The sequence below is a fragment of the Chiloscyllium plagiosum genome, unplaced genomic scaffold (assembly GCF_037043375.1).
Source record: "Chiloscyllium plagiosum isolate Xiang-an unplaced genomic scaffold, Cpla_swu_hap1 HiC_scaffold_24, whole genome shotgun sequence".
Taxonomy (NCBI): Eukaryota; Metazoa; Chordata; class Chondrichthyes; order Orectolobiformes; family Hemiscylliidae; genus Chiloscyllium; species Chiloscyllium plagiosum.
This window is the reverse complement of record NW_028270162.1, coordinates 16,215,970-16,235,815: the sequence shown is the minus strand read 5'-3', so window position 1 is coordinate 16,235,815 and position 19,846 is coordinate 16,215,970. Positions and strand designations below refer to the sequence as shown.

Sequence of the window (19,846 nt, the reverse complement as noted above, 5' to 3'; positions counted from 1 at the left end):
GAGGAGATGCGGTGGAGATGAAGGAATTGGGAATATGGGATGGCATTTTTACAGGGGGCAGAGTGGGAGGAGGTGTAGTCTAGGTAGCTGTGGGAGTCGGTCAGTTTATAGTGAATGTCCATGTTGATTCGGTCGCCCGAGATAGAAATGGAAAGGTCTAGGAAGGGGAGGGAGGAGTCTGAGACGGTCCAGGTGAATTTGAGGTTGGGGTGGAAGGTGTTGGTAAAGTGGATGAACTGTTCAATCTCCTCGTGGGAGCACGAGGCAGCGCCGATACAGTCACCGATGTAGCGGAGGAAAAGGTGGGGGTGGTGCCAATGTAGCTGCGGAAGATGGACTGTTCCACATATCCTACAAAGAGGCAGGCATAGCTGGGTCCCATGCGGGCCCATGGCCCCTTACTTCCCTCCAAGGCCCCAAGAGATCCTTCCATTTCCACAAATTCACCTGCACCTCCACACACATCATCTATTGCATCCGCTGCACCCGATGTGGCCTTCTCTATATTGGGGAGACAGGCCGCCTACTTGCGGAATGTTTCAGAGAACACCTCTGGGACACCCGGACCAACCAACCCAACCAGCCCGTGGCTCAACACTTCAACTCCCCCTCCCACTCCACCAAGGACATGCAGGTCCTTGGACTCCTCCATCGCCAGACCATAGCAACACAACGGCTGGAGGAAGAGCGCCTCATCTTCTGCCTAGGAACCCTCCAACCACAAGGGATGAACTCAGATTTCTCCAGTTTCCTCATTTCCCCTCCCCCCACCTTGTCTCAGTCAAATCCCTCGAAGTCAGCACAGCCTTCCTAACCTGCAATCTTCTTCCTGACCTCTCCGCCCCCACCCCCACTCCGGCCTATCACCCTCACCTTGACCTCCTTCCACCTATCACATTTCCAACGCCCCTCCCCCAAGTCCCTCCTTCCTATCTTTTATCTTAGCCTGTTGGACACACTTTCCTCATTCCTGAAGAAGGGCTCATGCCCGAAACGTCGATTCTCCTGTTCCTTGGATGCTGCCTGGCCTGCTGTGCTTTTCCAGCAACACATTTTCAGCTCTGATCTCCAGCATCTGCAGTCCTCACTTTCTCCTCCATATGAAATATTAGGGCAATTATCCAAGAAATTGGTAAATTTGGGGTGCATCTTATAGGAAGAGATAGAAATGGAGAGATTTGTGGAAGGAATAAGAATTTAAGGGCATGGCAATTAATGACATTGCCAAAATGGTGGAGCAATAAAATTAACATATACTCCAGAGGCCAGATTCAGATGACTCAGAAATTTTAGAGGGTTGTGGGATGAGTGGAGGTCTCAGGAATATGGATGGGTAAGGGTGAGGAAGGAGTTACCTTTATTTCTTGAATTGAGGGCAATTTTGTCTTGTGGCCTGATCGGAAATTGGTTGCGATTACTCCAAATTAGTTTAGTTTATGAAATGCAAGTGACCCAAAACTGGATTTGAACATGCACCTTGAAAATGCAATGCATCCTGAAAAGGCAATGAAATTCAACTGTTTTATCCCTGCCTAAATCTAAATTACTGTTAAATTAATTATTAATGTTTGAAAATACACTGGCAATGTAAAATAATTAGAATACCATGGTAGTCCGGGATTATTGCAGCTTTAAATTGCTGAGATTCTTCTGTTTTCACTGCAGATCGCCATGGGGATCCCTTTGCATCGGCTGAAAGATATCAGAATCCTGTATTGTGAATGTCCTTGGGCTGACTCAGCAATCAACTTCGAGGAGCCAATAAATATTCCAAGGCTCAGGGGTCATGTTATTGCTGCCAGGATCACAAGTGAAAATCCTGATGAGGTACAACTCAGACCTAGCCTTAATAAATGTATCTTCTTATCCATAAACATAATTAGGTAATTATTTTCAGTTTATCTTTCTTTTTAGTTTTCCTGAGTCCATTACATTCTGTCTTTTTAATATGTTTTTAGTCTTGATGGTAAAAGGAGAGCAACGAGTAAGAAGAGACAAAAATAATTGCAGATGGAAACATCCATTTGATCCATCTGAGCTTATCCATCTAGAATTTAAGAAAACACTTGCATTCCTCCCATTGTGTGACCTAAATGTATGAAGTGAATCTTAAGGTTTCACTTCCAACACCTTATCTGGAAGAGCATCCTGAGTACCAATGACTATACATAAAGAAATTGTTCTTGATTTCAATTGCCGAAGTATTGTTTAGCTTGTGCTCCCTTGTTCTAGTGGCTTGGCTTAACCTGAAGCAGTGTGCTGAGTGTTCACTTAATTTATTTTCTTTCGTTCTCTCACCCAGGGATTTAAGCCCAGTTCAGGAACAGTCCAGGAATTAAATTTCCGCAGTAATAAAAACGTCTGGGGATACTTCAGTGTGGCAGCTGCTGGTGGCCTGCATGAGTTTGCTGATTCCCAGTTTGGTCACTGTTTCTCCTGGGGAGAAAACCGCGAGGAGGCTATCTCGTTAGTACAAAATGGATTGTCAAATATTTTACTCTTTGTTATCCTTGCTGCAATGAGAGGGTACACAACAATATATTTCCAATAGGACAGTGCATAGACTGGTGTTGGATACATAAGTTATTACCACAGTTTCTTTAAATATAGAGTCATTGAGCCATACAGCACGGAAACAGACTCTTCGGTCCAACCTCGTCCATGCCGAACATAATCCCAAACTAAACTAGTCCTACCACCTGTTCCTGGCCCATATCCCTCCAAACCTTTCCTATTCGTGGACTTATCCACATATCTTTAAAAATTGGAATTGTACTCGCAACAACAACTTCTTGAGGAAGTTCATTCCATGTGCGAATCACCCTCTCAGTAAAGAAATTTGCCACACGTCTTTTTTAAATCTCTCTTGTCTCATTTTAAAAATGTTCTTGTCTTGATATCCCCCACCCTAGGGGAAAGACAACTACCATTAACTCTATCTATACCCCTCATTATTTTATAAACTCATATAATGTCATCTCTCAAACTCCTATGCTCCAGTGAAAAAGTCCCAGCCTATCCAGCCTTTCTCCAGAACTATATCGTCCAAATACTTCTGCTAGCAATGGTTCAGTGGATTTTTCAAATCAAGAGGCTCAACCAGCAAACCTGTGCAGAATTTCTTCTCGTCTCCCAGAGGGGGAGGCCTTTACTCACTTGGCATGTAATCTAGAGGGGGAAGGCTGGTAGTGCTAGATGAAATCCACCATCATATTTGTTGCTGCTATTGCCCACCCTGCTGTGAACTCCACTTACCACCCCCTACTAAAACCCTGTCTTGTCTTATATCTCCACCCCCCACTTCACTATCTCATTTAATTACCCTACTAACCCCCCCCCCCACCTACGCCCAAACCCCACATCCTCCAACTTCTGCAGCCCCCACCACACTTCCCAACATTCGCCACCTATCACTCACCACTGGCTTGGGATCCTGAGACTCAGGCAGGTGTCGTACTGCCAGTATCTGATTGGTCAGCAGGTATGACGTCTACATCCCCCTCCCCCTCAGAGGAGGTCTGCCATTTGCATGTCGAGCATCTGACTGGGACAAATTGTGTTTGTCCTTTCCTAATAGGGTTGATGGGTGCTTTCACAGGCTTTCCAGCTGACTGCAGAGATCTCCATTTCCTTCAAAATCTTCTGCCCATGGTAGTACTGGATCTGAAAATTACATGCAAGCCCTGTTCCAAATAGTCACCAAGGGCTGTGTATTGACATATAGAAAATTGGAGGATTAAGGTTAGGTGGGGCTGTTGAGGTTGTTCAGGCATGAAGAATGGGCTTCCATCCCAAAATCTGTTTGCTTCTGCTTTGACTGAGGCAGAAATCTGGGAAAGCAGCCAAGGAGGTGGGATGGAACTTTGAAAGTAATAATGAGGCTGTTTTCAACATTACCAGCTGGGTTTCCTAAGCATCTGTAATTCAGTAGATCCACCAAGCCAAGGTTGGATTCAGGAAGTACGTTCCTTTAAGTCCACCTCCTGGATCCAGGTTTCTGCATGAGAAGCCTATGCAATAGGCCCCCAACATCCTGTCCCCCAACATCCTATCCCCTCAGCCTACGCTTCCATCTCAAGGACCCTAACCGTTTGGCAGAGGTTCAGAATGGCTGTGATCTACATTAAAGACAAGTAACTGCAGTGAGGTTGGGATTATGCATTCTGTAGATCATGGTAGAAAGTGTAAGTGGCGTGAAATACTGAGAGCAGTCAGAATGTTATTGAAAATCATAAGTGTTTCAGCGACTACTTGTCTCCGCAAAATGAAATTTCAATTGGAATCCCTGTGGAATGAGTCTGTGCTGGAGGAAGCTGCTGAGAAAATTGCTAGGGTTATAAAAATAGAGCTTTCTGATTACAGAACAAGAGACATGAAAGAAAAAGAATAACAATGAAGTTGATTAGGATGAAAGAGACAGATTAAAACCTTTTGTGAAAGATAAAAGCTTGGATCAGACTATTCCAAGCATTTAGTGTAGTACTCTACAATTGGCAGAGAAAAGAATTTCTCCCCATTACTGGAAGTTGAATCTGTCCTTAAGACTGAAACAACAGCATGGCAATGTAATGAATCTCTTAATTGATCAATAACAAAAATATAATGGGTTTATGACACTCGGATAAGGAAAATAGCTACTTAAGTCAACATATAATCTATAATTTTAACTATTTAACTTTATTTTCCTAATTTTTCTACTTTATAAAAAGATTCAGTACCTCAGTACCTTTGCACCTTGGATGGCACCATAAGTGGCAACTTGTAAACTTTTCACTGTACTCGTGAGTACATGTGACAATAAACTTATTCAAACAAATCATTTATTCTGCTTTGTGATTTCACAAGAATTGTCAAAAATGTGTTATAAAGCAGTGAATGAAATGCTGCAATCTTATCAGTATTTGACTGCAACGTTTCTTTTAGGAATATGGTTCTAGCACTTAAGGAACTCTCAATCCGTGGAGACTTTAGAACAACTGTTCAGTACTTGATCAAGCTGTTGGAAACAGAGAGCTTTCAGCTTAACACCATTGATACTAGCTGGCTTGACCACCTCATCGCAGATAAAGTACAGGTAATAATATTGAGTGAGTGTATATGAGAAAAAGAAACCATGAAATCTGTGGGATTTAATAAGACATAGCTTTAATTAAGTTCCTTTGAACATTTTACTCTTAAGTCCAGTTCAAGTTAATTAACAAAAATGGATTTTTCTGTATTGACTTTTCACAAACACGGGATGTACCAAAATGCTTTACAGCCATTTAACTTGGAAGTGTAGTCACGTTATAAAATAGGAAATACTACATCCAACTTTCACAAAGCAAACACCCACAAACAGTAATGTGATAATTGTTTCTATATTTCTGATATCTGTTGCTGGATAAATATTGTCAGGAAACTGAGGATAAACCGCCCCCCCACCCCACTTTTTTTTTAACATCCAGCTAAGAGAACTGGCAGGTCCTCTGTTTAAGATCTCTTTGGAACACATGATACCTCTGCCAGTAACTCTCCTTCATGACTGATTAGAGTCATTAGCTTGAATTTCTGAACTCAGATTATAAATTGAACATGCAATATTTTGATTCAGAGGTAATTGTGCTGGCAGATTTGTGATGAAACAAAGGGATCGGTTAAAATGTGTCTGCTTTAACACAAGGAATATCAGAAATAAGAGTGATGAACTTAGAGCATGGATCAGTACTTGAGAATATGATGTTGTGGCTGTAATGGAGATGTGGGTTTCTACAGGGGTAGGAATGGTTGCTAGATGTTCCAGGGTTTAGAACATTTAAAAATAACAGGGAGGGTTGAAAAAGAGGAGGGGGTGTAGCATTGTTAATTAGAGAATGCATCACAGCTACAGAAACGAAGGTTGTTGAGGAAGGTTTGTCTACTGAGTCAGTATGGGTGGAAGTTAGGAACAGTTAAGGAGCAGCCACCTCATTGGGGGTTTTCTACAGTCCCCCTAATAGTAGTAGAGGGATCGAAGAACTCATAGGCTGGCAGATTTTGGAAAAATGCAGATGCAGCAGGGTGGTGTTATGGATGACTTCGACTTTCCCAATATTGACTGGAACCTCCTTAATGCAGATGGTTTGAATGGAGCCGTTTTTGTCAGGTGTGTTCAGTAGGGACTCCTTACTCAGTATGTAGACAGACCGATGAGGGGAGAGGCCATTTTGGATTTGGTGCTTGGCAATGAACCAGGACAGGTGTCAGATCTCACAGTGGGAGAACACTTTGGTGACAGTGACCATAACTGCCTCACATTTACCATAGCCATAGAGAGGGAAAGGAGCAGTTACCATAGGAAGATATTTCTTTGGAGAAAAGGAAATTATGACGCTATCAGACAAGAGTTGTGAAATACAGATTGGGAGAAATTGTTCCACAGAAAAGGCACAACAGACATGTGGAGACTGTTTAAAGAGTAGTTGTTGCAAGTGATGTAAAGTTTGTTCCTCTGAGACAGGTAAGAAGGGGTAAGATTAAGGAGCCTTGGATGAAGAAAACAGAGGAGCTTCTTATCAGAAGGAAAAGGGCAGCTTACGCAAGGTGGGGGAAGCAAGGATCTAGCACAGTTTTAAGAATCAACATTTCGGACATAAGCTCTTCATCAGGATGAAGGGCGTATGCCTGAAATATTGATTTCCCCTGCTCCTCGGATGCTGCCTGACCTGCTGTTCTTTTCTAGCACCACACTCTCGACTCTGATCTCCAGCATCAGCAGTCCTCACTTTCTTCTAGCACAACTTCAAAGGATTACAGGCTTGCTAGAAAGGAGCTCAGAAATGGACTGAGGAGAGCCAGGAGAGGGCACGATAAAGGCTTGGCAGGAAGGATTAGGGAGAACCCAAAGGCATTTTACTCATACGTGAGGAATAAGAGAATGATCAGGGAGAAGGTAGGGCCAGTCAGGGATAGTGTAGGGAACTTGTGCGTGGAGTCTGAGCAGATAGGGGAAGCCCTAAATAAGTTTTTTGCTTCGGTTTTCACTAAGGAAAGGGATCTTGTTGTGAATGAGAACTTTGAGGAGCTGGGAAGCAGGCTTGAACAGATCAAGATTGTTGAAGTTGATGTGCTGGAAATTTTGGCAAACATTAAGATTGATAAGTCCCCAGGGCCAGACCAGATTTATCCTAGGTTGCTCCAGGAAGCGAGAAAGGAGGTTGCTAAGCCGCTGGCGAAGATCTTTTCTTCCTCACTCTCCATGGAGTCGTATCGAAGGATTGGAGGGAGGCGAATGTTGTTTCTCTTTTCAAGAAGGGGAATAGGGCAATCCCTGGCAATTACTGTGGTCAGAGTTGAAAAGTGTGGTGCTGGAAAAGCGCAGCAGCCCAGGCAGCATCCGAGGAGCAGGAGAATCGACATTTTGGGCATAAGTCCTTCTTCAGGAAACGTTGATTCTCCTGCTCCTCGGATGCTGCCTGGCCTGCTGCGCTTTTCCAGCACCACACTTTTCAACTCTGGTCTCCAGCATCTGCAGACCTCACTTTGTCTTAATTACTGTGGTTAGCAAGTGCGAGAATGTTGACGGTGAAGGAAAAGTGATATACTGTAATTCAGAGTCAGGATGGTGCATGATTTGGAGAGAAACTTGCAAGTGGTGATATTCCCAGGTAGATACTGCCCTTGGTTACAAAATGTACAGGTTTGGAAGATGCTGAAAGAGCCTTGATGAATCACCGCAGTGCATCTTGTAGGTGGTACACACTGCTGTTACTATGCATTGTTGGTAGAGGGAATTAATGAATGTTGATGGTGTTGATGATATGTCAGTCAGAGTTTGGGATAGGAGGGCACATCACGGCCAATAATCTATGCTTGGGACTTGGCGGGGGGGTCCATTATGTTCAGACTGGGGGAATGAATTCTGAGGAATAGGATTTATGACTATTTGGAAAAGCATAGTGTGATTAAAAGCAGTCAGCAAGGCATTTGAAAAGGTTCCCCATGGTAGGCTCATTCATAAAGCCAGGAGGTATGGGATACAGGGAGATTTGGCTGTCTGGATTCAGAATTGTTTGAATTTGAAGGGAGAGAGAGGTTGTAGATGGAAAGTATTCTGCCTGGAGGTCAGTGGTGAGTGGTATCCCACAGGGCTCTATTCTTGGGCCTCTGCTCTTTGTCGTTATTTATAAATGACTTGGATGAGGAGGTTGAGGGGTGAGTTAGTAAATTTGCCGATGACACAAAGGTTGGAGGTACTGTTGATAGTATCGAGGGCCATTGCAGGCTGCAGCCTGACATTAGACAGGATGCAGAACTGGACTGAGAAATGGCAAATGGAGTTCAACCTGGATAAGTGCGAAGTGATGCATTTTGGAAGGTCGAACTTGAATGCTGAATGTAGTATTAAAGACAGGATTCTTGGCAGTGTGGAGGAACAGAGGGATCTTGGTGTTCAAGTACATAGATCCCTCAAAGTTGCCACCCTAGTGGATAGGGTTGTTAAGAAAGCATATGGTGTTTTGGCTTTCATTAACAGGGGATCAAGTTTAAAAGCCATGAGGTTTTGCTGCAGCTCTACAAGTCCCTGGTGAGACCACACTTGGAATATTATGTCCAGTTCTGATCACCCTATTATAGGAAAGATACGGAGGCTTTGGAGAGGGTGCAAAGAAGGTTTACCAGGATGCTGCCTGGACTGGAGGGCTTGTCTTACGAAGAGAGGTTGACTAAGCTCAGACTTTTCTCTCTGGAGAGAAGGAGGAAGAGGCGTGACCTGATCGAGTTATACAAGGTAATGCGAAGGTGTTGTTTGATTTTTAACTTTGTACACCCCAGTCCAACACCGGCATCTCCGAATCAAGGTAATGAGAGGCATGGATAGAGTCAATAGCTAGAGATTTTTCCCCAGGGCAAGATTGACTGGCATGAGGGGGTCATAGTTTTAAGGTGTTAGGATCAAGGTATAGAGGAGGTGTCAGAAGTACTTTACATAGTGAGTTGTGAATGCATGGAATGCGTTTCCAGCGGTGGTGGTGGAAGCAGAGACATTAGGGACATTTAAGTGACTGCTGAACATGCACATGGACAGCAGTGAATTGAGGGGTGTGTAGATTAGGTTATTTTATTTTAGATTAGGAATAATCCTTGGTACACATCATGGGCTGAAGGGCCTGTTCTGTGCTGTACTCTTCTATGTTCTATGTTCTATTTCAACCCCACTTACATACATCCAAGGTTGATAACCATTGGCAGTCCCGATGAAGAACCTATGCTGGAAACATCGACTCTCCTGCTCCTCGGATGCTGCCAGACTGGCTGTGCTTTTCCAACACCAGACTTTTTGACTCTGATCTCCAGCATCTGCAGGCCTCACTTTCTCATAGGCAGTCAGTACTATGAACTGTGAAGTGGATTGATGTAGCTGGTGTATTACTGCATTGTACAATGACATGGTGGCGCTTACTAGTCCCAGAATGTAGATTTCCTGATATCTTGATCTTGAAAGCTATCCTGGCACAAAGCTGGGAGAAAGCTACAAACACATAAATTAGGAGCTAGACTAGATCAGAAGCTGAACTGGACCAGACATGTAAGTGCAGTGGGTCAAAAACAGGTCAGAGGCTGGGAATTCTTCTGCAAGTAACTCACCTTCTGCCCTCACGAAGCCTGTCCAAAAGGTACAAGTCAGGATTGTCTTTGAATACTCTCCAACAACGTTCTTAGCACCATTCAGGATAAAGTCCATTTACTTGGCACCAGGAAGAGAGAGAAATCCTTTTTCTTGACTCAATCATGGTATGTGGGCATCTCTGGTTAGGCCAGCACTTATTGCCCACCTGTAATTGCCCTGGAGAAGATAGTGATGAGCTGTATTTTTGAGGCCCCCCCAGCCTTCAGCCCCCAGTCTGAACATAATGGACCCCCTCCAAGTCCCAAGCATAGATTATTGGTCGTGATGTGCCCTCCTATCCCAAACTCTGACTGACATATCATCAACACCATCAACGTTCATTAATTCCCTCCACCAACATTGCATAGTAATAGCAGTGTCTACCACCTACAAGATGCACTGCGGTGATTCACCAAGGCTCTTTCAGCACCTTCCAAACCTGTACATTTTGTAACCAAGGGCAGTAGCTACCTGGGAATATCACCACCTACAAGTTTCTCTCCAAATCATGCACCATCCTGACTCTGAATTACAGTATATCACTTTTCCTTCACCGTCAACATTCTCGCAGTCCTTTCCGAACAGCCCTATTATTGTGCCTACACCAGATGGTCAGCATTACAAAAATGCAAATCATCACCATCTTCTCCAGGGCAGTTACAGCTGGGCAATAAAAGTTGGCCTAACCAGTGATGCCCACGCACCATGACTAAATCAAGAAAAAGGATTTTTTACTATTACAATAAACTCACTTCCCGTTCTTCTAAATTCTGCCAGTTCAGTGCTATCTTACTGTAGTATCTTGTGAAAGGAATGGAAGTGTGATTGGCACAGTAGGGAGTGATTTACTGAAGTTGGAATTAAAATGTTGTTCTTGAATAAAGCAGTTCATTCAATTCTGATATGTTTGATTAACCACTTGGTACTTTAAATTAAAGTCTGTGTTGCCAATAAGATGCCCTTCACATGCAAAAATGAATTGAAATGCAAAATAAGAACTGTCTGTTATTAAAACAAAACTTTACCAAGCAAGTATTTTACATTAATTAATATTTCTTTCCCTTCAGGCAGAGAGACCAGATACAATGCTTGGAGTGGTGTGTGGTGCTTTACATGTGGCAGATTCAGCCTTTCAAATAAGTATGACCAACTTCCTACATTCTCTTGAAAGGCAAGTTATGGATGGTGTCTATTGTGGTAAGTTCTGTGTATACAGGGGAGGTGAGTTGCTGGGTTATTGACAAGTGTTTGAATAGTGAGATATCAATGTCTTGCATGCTAATTCAGATTATTAACATCCTAAGGAAACATTTCCTCAGTTGAATGTGCTTTAAGAGTATCGGGAGTAAGTCCAAAAGATAAGCTGTGCCAGGCTAAAAGCAAATCCAACAACCTCTACTGAAATTTAATATTTGTTTTATTTTTAGTTGACCATCTTTCTATTGACAGGCAATCTGTGTATATTTTTCAGAAAGATGCATAGCAACATTTATCTCAGTCACCCAGGCAATTTGAGGATTGATTTTTGCAACTGTGTTATACACTCATAACATCATAGAGATGTGCATCACAGAAACAGATCCTTTGGTCCAATTCGTCCATGCTGACCAGATATCCCAACCCAATCTAGTCCCACCTGCCAGCACCCGGGCCATATCTCTCCAAACCCTTCCTATTCATGTACCCATCCAGATGCCTTTTAGATGTTGCAATTGTACTAGCCTCCACCACTTCCTCTGGCAGCTCACTCCATACACATACCACCTGCTGTGTGAAAACGTTATTCCTTGGGACTGTTTTATATCTTTCCCCTCTCACCCTAAACCTATGACCTCTAGTTCTGGACTCCCCCACCCCAGGGAAAAGACTTTGTCTATTATTCTAACCATGCCTCTCATGATTTTATAAACCTGTATAAGGTCATGTACAATATGCCGTGTTTCTTGTAAGAAATAGGTATTGAAATTAATTCTTAATGAAAAATAGAGAAAGTCCAAAATAATAGCAGAGAAATCTAAATGTTACTTCTTTTCACTGTCAGCTGTAGCTCAGTTGTTATCAGTTCTCACCTCTGCATCAGAAGATTGGAATGTCAACTGTGACTCCACACGTTTGGCTCAAAATTTAAGATGGATGCACTTGTGTAGCACTGGAGGTAAAAACAGGAAGTGCTCGAGTAATTCAGCAGATCTGACAGAGAAAGAAAAACCGAGTTAACATTTTGGGTCCAATGTGACAATTTGGAACTCAAGATGCTTTAATTGTTTTGAGAGTGGCTTAATATTTGGGTCTGTGCACATTGACAGTGAGGTTCTTGTGAAACTCTTCTGTGAAAAATTGAGATTTCTGTACTCACGGAGTCATAGAATCATAGAGATGTACAGCATGGAGACAGACTCTTTGGTTCAACTCGTCCATACCGACACCATATATCCTAAATAAATCTAGTCCCATTTGCCAGCATTTGGCCCATATCCCTCTAATCCTTTCTCATTCATATACCCATCCAGTGTCTTTTAAATGTTGTAATTGTACCAGCCTCCACCACATCATCTGGTTGCTTATTCCATACATGCATCACCCTCTGCATGAAAAATGTTGCCCCTAGTGTCCCTTTTAAATCTTTCCCCTCTCACCCTAAACTGATGCCGTGTAGTTTTGGACTCCCCTACCCCAGGGAAAAGACCTTGCCTATTAACCCTATCCATGCCCCTCATAATTTTATAAACCTCTATAAGGTCACCCCTCAGCCTCCGAAGCTCCAGAGAAAGTAGCCACAGCCTATTCAGAATCTCCCTATAGCTCAAATCCTCCAACCCTGGCAACATCCTTTTTAATCTTTTCTGAACCCTTTCAACTTTCAAAACATCCTTCCTATAGCAGGGAGACCAGAACTGAACGCAGTATTCCAGAAGTGACCTAATCAATATCCTGTACAGCCACAACATAACCTCCCAAATCCTAATATCAATGCACTGACCAATGAAGGCTTCTACTCCTTAGAATCTTGCCTCCTTAATATTTCTCTGGTCTTTCTGGGAAGGAAGAAATCAAGTAATAAGAAACTCTTGTAAATGGCATATTACTTGAATTTGATTTTCATATTTTCTTCAGAAACCATATAAATTTATTTCCCTTCTCTCATATTCAGAGGTCAGGTTCTCCCAGCAAACAGCCTGTTAAACATAGTGGATGTGGAGCTTATTTATGAAGAAACTAAATATTCCTTACAGGTAGGTGATTTTAATGAAGGCTTTTTCTGTTAAATCTTCTTTCATTCTTCTCCCTTCATTGAACTTGTGCATGTTTTGATTAATTGTTTAAAGAATAATGGTTATTGGATTGATTACTGCATCCAATTATATGCGAGAGCTAATTCACAGTCAGTCAAATGCAACATTTCCCATCTCAAAATATTCCTGAAACTTTTCTGAATTATTGGCAGTGTTGGTGTGGCCTGCTGTTCAGTGGGAACTGAACAATAAGTTAAATAAACATTATGCATGATGTCTGTCAGGTTCAGATAGGAGACTTCACCCTTCAATCTTGAATGTTAGAGTGCTGCTCTTTGAAGTGAATAGTTTGCAGATGTTGCCAAAATATCTGTCTCCTCTTCACCTTGTGTTATTCATTTTGGAATTGATAAAAGATAGACACCCTACCAGAATAAATATTCCCTTTAATTGTTACCAAGCCTTCATATTTACCCTATCCATAAGTTTTGGTCAAATAGTTTGAAACAATTTCATTTCTTGCTGTGTGAATTCTGATTTACTTATTTTCACATCCACTGTGCAGGTAGCCCGTCAGTCATTGACCCTTTATGTTGTTATTATGAACAACTCGCATATTGAGATCGACGTTCACCGGCTAAGTGATGGAGGCCTCTTATTATCCTATGATGGCAATAGTTACACTACATACATGAAAGAGGAGATAGACAAGTAAGAAATCCTATCCTGCAAGCATAGCCATATTGCTTGAAGTTTCTTGTTTCCATTTACTTGAACAATTTGTGCTGACAGGTATTTGATCACTATTGGTAACAAGACTTGCGTGTTTGAGAAGGAGAAGGATCCCACTGTGTTGAGGTCTCCCTCTGCTGGCAAACTACTGCAGTACCTTGTTGAAGATGGAGGCCATGTTTTGGCAAAACATTGCTATGCAGAGATTGAGGTATGTAAACTTCATGACAATGTATTGCTCCGCCCAAAAAAATTAAAATTCTATTGGAGTTCTATTAAATTTTGACACTTCAATGCCTTACTCATCAACTATTCACATGGTCGACTCCTTCTCCCACATGATGGCCCACATTAGCATGCTTTCAGCTAAGAGTGCTGTAGTGATAAACAGTAATCCCAGCAAATTAAGCTCTTTTCTGATCCCAGTGAACTGACTGTTTAAACCACTGATTGATTGAGATGAGCTAATTGAATTCAGATCAGCTATTAAACATACAGTAGTTATTTTTATTACTGAATCATGAAAGGAATTGTTCATTTGGTGTGTTTAACCCCATTCCCAACCCCCACCTTTCAACCTCATGTAAGTCCAGCACTATTTACAACAATTTGTAAATACTCCAGTGTTTTTTATATAATTCTTACTTACAATTCCTTGATTGAAGGGGCCCTTATGGTGACCTCCAATATTACATTTGAAGTATTGTCTTAAAAATTGTCAGTTTTAAAGCACTGTTGAGAGTTTTCTGCTTTACACTGGCAAGAGGCCTTTGTATGAAAGAAAGCAGGGAACTTCTTTTTGTTAAAAGGGGGAATTGTAAATTTTTTCAGCACAAAATCACAAAGTTGTGTACAGCATGAATTGAAATAAAAGCAGAAAAATGTAGGAAAATTTCAGCAGTTTATGGCAGCATCTGTGGTCAGAAACAGTTAACATTTCAGAACATTGACCTTTCAACAGAGCTCAAAAAATCTGGCTTGACTTGTATCCATACAGGTGATGAAGATGGTGATGGCTTTGGTTGTTGAAGAATCAGGATGTGTGCATTATGTAAAGAGACCAGGTGCCTGTCTAGAGCAAGGCTCCATAGTAGCTAAAATGGAATTAGATGACCCCAAGAAACTTCATACAGTAAGTGCTCCTCCATCTACATAAACTGGTGTGCTGGCAATGTTCTACACTACATATTGTTTAAACCTTCAGTTAATTGGTAAAGATTTATTCAATAAAGTTTCATCCTTCAGCTTTACATTCTTGTGCCTAAGATTAGAGGTAACAGATGCTGGGATATAACACAGATTGAAAATTTTACTTGGACCACCTAACTACATTGTACAGGAAGAAAGGATCTGGTGAGGAAGAGGCAGTAAGGAAACGTGTCTACTATTAAAATATCTTTTTCCTTTTTATTTAGAAGCATAAGTTTGAATAGAACTATTCAATTACCTTCCGCAAATAGCTCTGAAAATTTGTCTGATATTTCCCAACCATTTATCTCTTCCATTACCATTCTGATATTTCTTTATTTGCTTTTTTTCCTTACTCCTGAGCTGGTGATTTTGCTAATGGGAAGGGCTTAACAGTGAACAACAAATCTGCTCAGGCTTGGAGTCATTTGTATCACTGATAAAAATACACCATTTGTTGAAATTTCTCATCTTGCGCTCATCGGGATGATTTGCAAAGATTTAAGGGGGAAAACAACTTGGTGAATTACTGCGAGAAAAGTGCTGAATAGTGGGTAATCAATTTTCATGGAGTTCTATATCACTGAACATAGATAACACAGTGTGAACAGAGCCAGAATGCTCTAAAATGAGAAAAAGTTATGAGAGCAAATAGACCTGAATATGTGGCAATTAGTATCTGATTGGTCAACTCTGATTCCTCCAATTTCCCCAATTTTACAACATTTGCTGTATAATTCTGAGTGTGTGAAGAATTATGCAATCAGCCAGTTTAGGACTATCAGTTGGACCTGCAGTATGGCATATCTGTGTCTTAGTGAGTTTTGAGAAGACTTGTAGCTCAGGTTGAGGTTTTGGATGTAGGTCTGCTCACTGAGCTGGAAGGTTCATTTCCAGACGTTTTGTTACCCTACTAGGTAACATCTTCAGTGGGCCTCAGGTGAAGCAATGCTGAAAATTCCTGCTTTCTATTTATATGCTTGGGTTTCTTTGGGTTGGTGATGTTATTTCCTGTGGTGAAGTCACTTCCTGTTCCTTTTCTCAGGGTTGGTAGATGGAGTCTAACTCGATATGTTTGTTGATAGAGTTCCGGTTGGAATGCCATGCTTCTAGGAATTCTTGTGTGTGTCTTTGTTTGGCTTGTCCAAGGATGGATGTGTTGTCCCAGTCGAAGTGGTGTCCTTCCTCATCTGTATGTGAGGACTAGTGAGAGAGTGTCATGTGTTTTTGGGGCGAGTTGATGTACATGTATCTGGTGGCCATTTTCCTGCTTGTTTGTCCAATGTAGTGTTTGTTACAGTCCTTGCAGTCCTTGTAAATGACATTAGTTTTGCTCGTTGTCTGTATAGGGTCTTTCAAGTTCATGAGCTGCTGTTTTAGTGTGTTGGTGGGTTTGTGGGCTACCATGATGCCAAGAGGTCTGAGTAGTCTGGCAGTCATTTCCGAGATGTCTTTGATGTAAGGGGGAGTGGCTAGGGTTTCTGATAAAAAGCTTTTGCCCAAAACATCAATCTTCCTGCTCCTCGGATGCTGCCTGACCTGCTGTGCTTTTCCAGCAACACTCTAATCTTGACTTCATTCAAGTTGTTTCAGGACCTTGGAGCAACCTTGCAACAATATTATGGAGCTTCACATCACTGAGCATAAACAGCAGTGTGATGGAGCTGGAACAATCCAAAATGAAAAAAAAGTACCTGGATATGAACATGTGAAAAGGATAGATTATTCCTTGCCTAATGTAACAATAAGATCATATGTCAATGATTACTGTGTATTGTAGTATTTGGAATTAGCGAATGGTGTTGCTTTGAAGTTTAAGGCTGAAGATAGTCCTGGAGTTCGCTCTGAACAATCTATCTTGAATCCAAAGTCATAGTGTGGCATCAAATCAAACAATAAGAGAATGTGAAGCTTGAAAATACACACCAACAGTAAATTGTATGGTACTGCCATAATTCCACTAATGTTGGTTTAACAACTATTAACAGCTGCATCATTGCCTTCCTGAATCTTATTCTCTAGGCCCACTTGCACACAGGAGTCTTTGCGCCACAGCAGTCATTAGCTATCGTTGGCAAGAAACTCCATCAAGTGTTTCACAGTGTATTAGAGAACCTGGTCAACGTTACGAGTGGTTACTGTTTGCCTGAACCCTACTTCAGCACTAAGGTAAGTAGTAGAGTAAAACTTGCAACTCCTTTTCTTTTATAAAATCCGAAAGAACTGTGGATGCTGCAAGTCAGAAACAAAAACAGAAGTTGTTGGAAAAGCTCAGCAGGAATAGTATCATCTGTGAAGCAAAATTAAAGTTAACGTTTCGAGTTGGAGACCCTTCCTCAGAACTGATGGTAGCTAGGAAAATGTCAGCTTATATGCAGAAGATGGGGTGGGAGGAGAGGTAAAGGAGTAAACGATAGGTAGGGATAGAGCCCAAAGAGAGAGAACAGTTGAACAGTCAAAGGAGTTGGTAACGATCTGGCAGGGAGGGTGACTAGCTGTTAGTGGTTAACAATACGTCGTGTCTAATGGCAGACTCATGGTTGTGGTTGGTCATAGTCTTCCATTACACACTGTTGTTAGCCGCTAACAGTCTCAATTAACAGCCATTCACCCTCCCAGTCAGATTGTTATCGACTCCTTTGTCTGTCCAACTGTTCTTCTCTCTGTTTGAGCTCTATCCCTACCTGTCGTTTATTCCTTACTCCTTCCCCCCACCACCCTGTCTTCTGCATATAAACCGACACTTTCCTAGCTGCCATCAGTTCTGAGGAAGGGTCACCGAAACTGAAATGTTAACTTTGACATCTCTTCACAGATGATGCCAGACCTGCTGAGCTTTTCCAGCAACTTCTATTTTTGTTGCTTTTATATTCAGTCTATCCACACACTGATCAATTAATTGAATGGATTAGGCAATCTTTTTCCAATTATGTTTTCCAAGTATATATGAGCATCATTTAAAACCTAAAATGTAAGATTGCCTTAATCTTAAGGCTGTATTTAACTGTGTTTCATTGGCTGATCTGTTTGGATGCATCAATTCACCGAGATGACCCCCCCTAAAAGTGCAAACATAGTCTTTCAAAATCTGGTACAAGCAATCAAAACACAAAAGATCCTACGGGTTGAATCTTAAATGCATTTTTGGCTACGTCCAAATTGCGTTCATATTTTTTATTGGTTTTGTCACCACAAGGCCCAATGAGTTCTCACGCCTTATATATCAAACTCCCCTCATTGATTACCTACCTTGTCCCTACAACATTGTCCAATTTTATACCCTATCTTATCACGTGCTATTCCTGGAATAGTCTCACCACTCGGTGAATATCCCAGAATTCACCAGCATCCCTTCCAGTAAAGATTTTGTGTGCTCAGGGACAGGGAGAAATTGTTCCACTTGTAAAAGAACTACAAAAAAGAGGGCATAGGTTTAAAAATTTGCCAAAGCAGCAAGGATATTAGAAGAAAAAATATTTTCACTCATGGAAAATTTAAGGGGTGGAATGAACTGCCTGCAAGCATGGTTGTGACAGGTTCAGTTGAGGCATTGAAGAAGTGATTGGATGATTATTTGGGTAAAAATAACGTGCAAGAGTACAGGGGAAAAAGAAGGACATTGGCACTAGATCATAATGCTCATTCACTCAGACCCTTATTTCATTCTGCCCTGTGTCTTGAAATCTAATATTACAGGTAAGGAGGAAAACTCACATGGAAAGTCACTTCACTTGTATGTCAACTTAATACTATCACAAGAGCAAAATAGAAGGATTGCACCTGGAACTTAGCTTTTTAGAAAAGCCTGAAGGACTATCATAGTTTTATTACTATGTTACCCTAATCCAATTTTGGATATGGTTCTTTTAATTCCCTTCCCAAACTCCATTACATTTGCATTTCTACCTCCATCTTTTACAACACTGTGAAAGATTGTCATGTTTCTGATTTCTCATTACATAGCTTGACATCCATTTTTCAATTTCCATTTGTGCAGCAGGTTGGGATATTGCATTACAGTAAAGGGATGATTGATTGTTAACTGTTTCCAAAGAAACTCCTCCCTTAGCCAATTTACCTTGTACTAAAGTAGTGTTAATATAGTGTAGATGTCTGGTTTCCCAAGTTTTTGGTTTTATATCAATTTCAAAGAATGCTTGTACTAACTTGCCTCTTTCAATTTCCATTCTCTTTTCCTATCGTAGGTTAAAATGTGGGTCACAAAATTGATGACAACTCTCCGAGACCCTTCCCTACCACTTCTTGAGTTGCAAGACATTATGACCAATGTTTCAGGCAGGATCCCCGTGAGTGTGGAGAAGGCCATTCGAAAAGTGATAGCCCAGTATGCCAGTAACATCACTTCTGTGCTCAGTCAATTCCCCAGCCAGCAGGTAAGCCAAGAACAGGTTGCTAAATGAACCATGTGTCATAGGAAACTTGAGAACTCTCATCAGACTGTCAGAGGAATAGGGCTAAAGGGAGCAGAGATCATCCTACAATTTTAAAAACAAAATTTCAAGTCATTTTCAGAGATTTAACTAATTTTGAAAAAGAATAGATTGGCCCATTTTGCCCCTGACAGAACAACTTTTATCTCTCGGAATAATGAGCTGGGATCCAGTTTTTAGAAAGCTTCTGTAGGCTCACAGCTCATTCTAAGGTATGCTTAAAACTGCTGCAGGCATTTACTTTTGCATGTTGTGTTGTGTAGGGTTGGGGGTGATTCCAGTTTTGCTGTTGGTCTTTAATCTATTCTATTTAATAGGGTGATAGGTTCAAGTTGCCTGATCATACATTGGAGGATTTTGCCACTGGGTATATCTTATTTTTGCTGCGTAGCATTTCTTTCAATGCTGTTATGATGGTTCACCTGCACAAAACCCTGATGTCAGCTGGCAGTCTTGTCAGAGCTTCTGAAATAGCTTTGGCTTCATGGCCCATCAATGGAACCACCAACACCGCCGTTAGCTTTAGCCCCGTATGAATGCCAGGTTTCCTTCTTTGAAGAGCCTTAATTAAATCAGTTGAGTTTTTGATGCTAATTAGAGGTTTTTGTGCTTAT

General features: G+C 41.5%; 1 protein-coding gene across 3 annotated transcripts in view; it reads left to right on the top strand.

Moving 5' to 3' along the window:
- The window catches only part of acacb (acetyl-CoA carboxylase beta), a 141,444-nt gene that overhangs the window by 32,568 nt on the left and 89,030 nt on the right, over positions 1–19,846 (top strand). For all 3 annotated transcript variants that reach the window (XM_087999927.1, XM_087999929.1, XM_087999928.1), the window contains 10 exons: positions 1,666–1,827; positions 2,303–2,466; positions 4,924–5,074; positions 10,696–10,799; positions 12,780–12,865; positions 13,431–13,572; positions 13,654–13,804; positions 14,591–14,725; positions 16,804–16,950; positions 18,987–19,175. In XM_087999927.1, the coding sequence (XP_087856053.1) occupies positions 1,666–1,827; positions 2,303–2,466; positions 4,924–5,074; positions 10,696–10,799; positions 12,780–12,865; positions 13,431–13,572; positions 13,654–13,804; positions 14,591–14,725; positions 16,804–16,950; positions 18,987–19,175 (1,431 nt within the window). The remainder of the gene's footprint in view (positions 1–1,665; positions 1,828–2,302; positions 2,467–4,923; positions 5,075–10,695; positions 10,800–12,779; positions 12,866–13,430; positions 13,573–13,653; positions 13,805–14,590; positions 14,726–16,803; positions 16,951–18,986; positions 19,176–19,846) is intronic.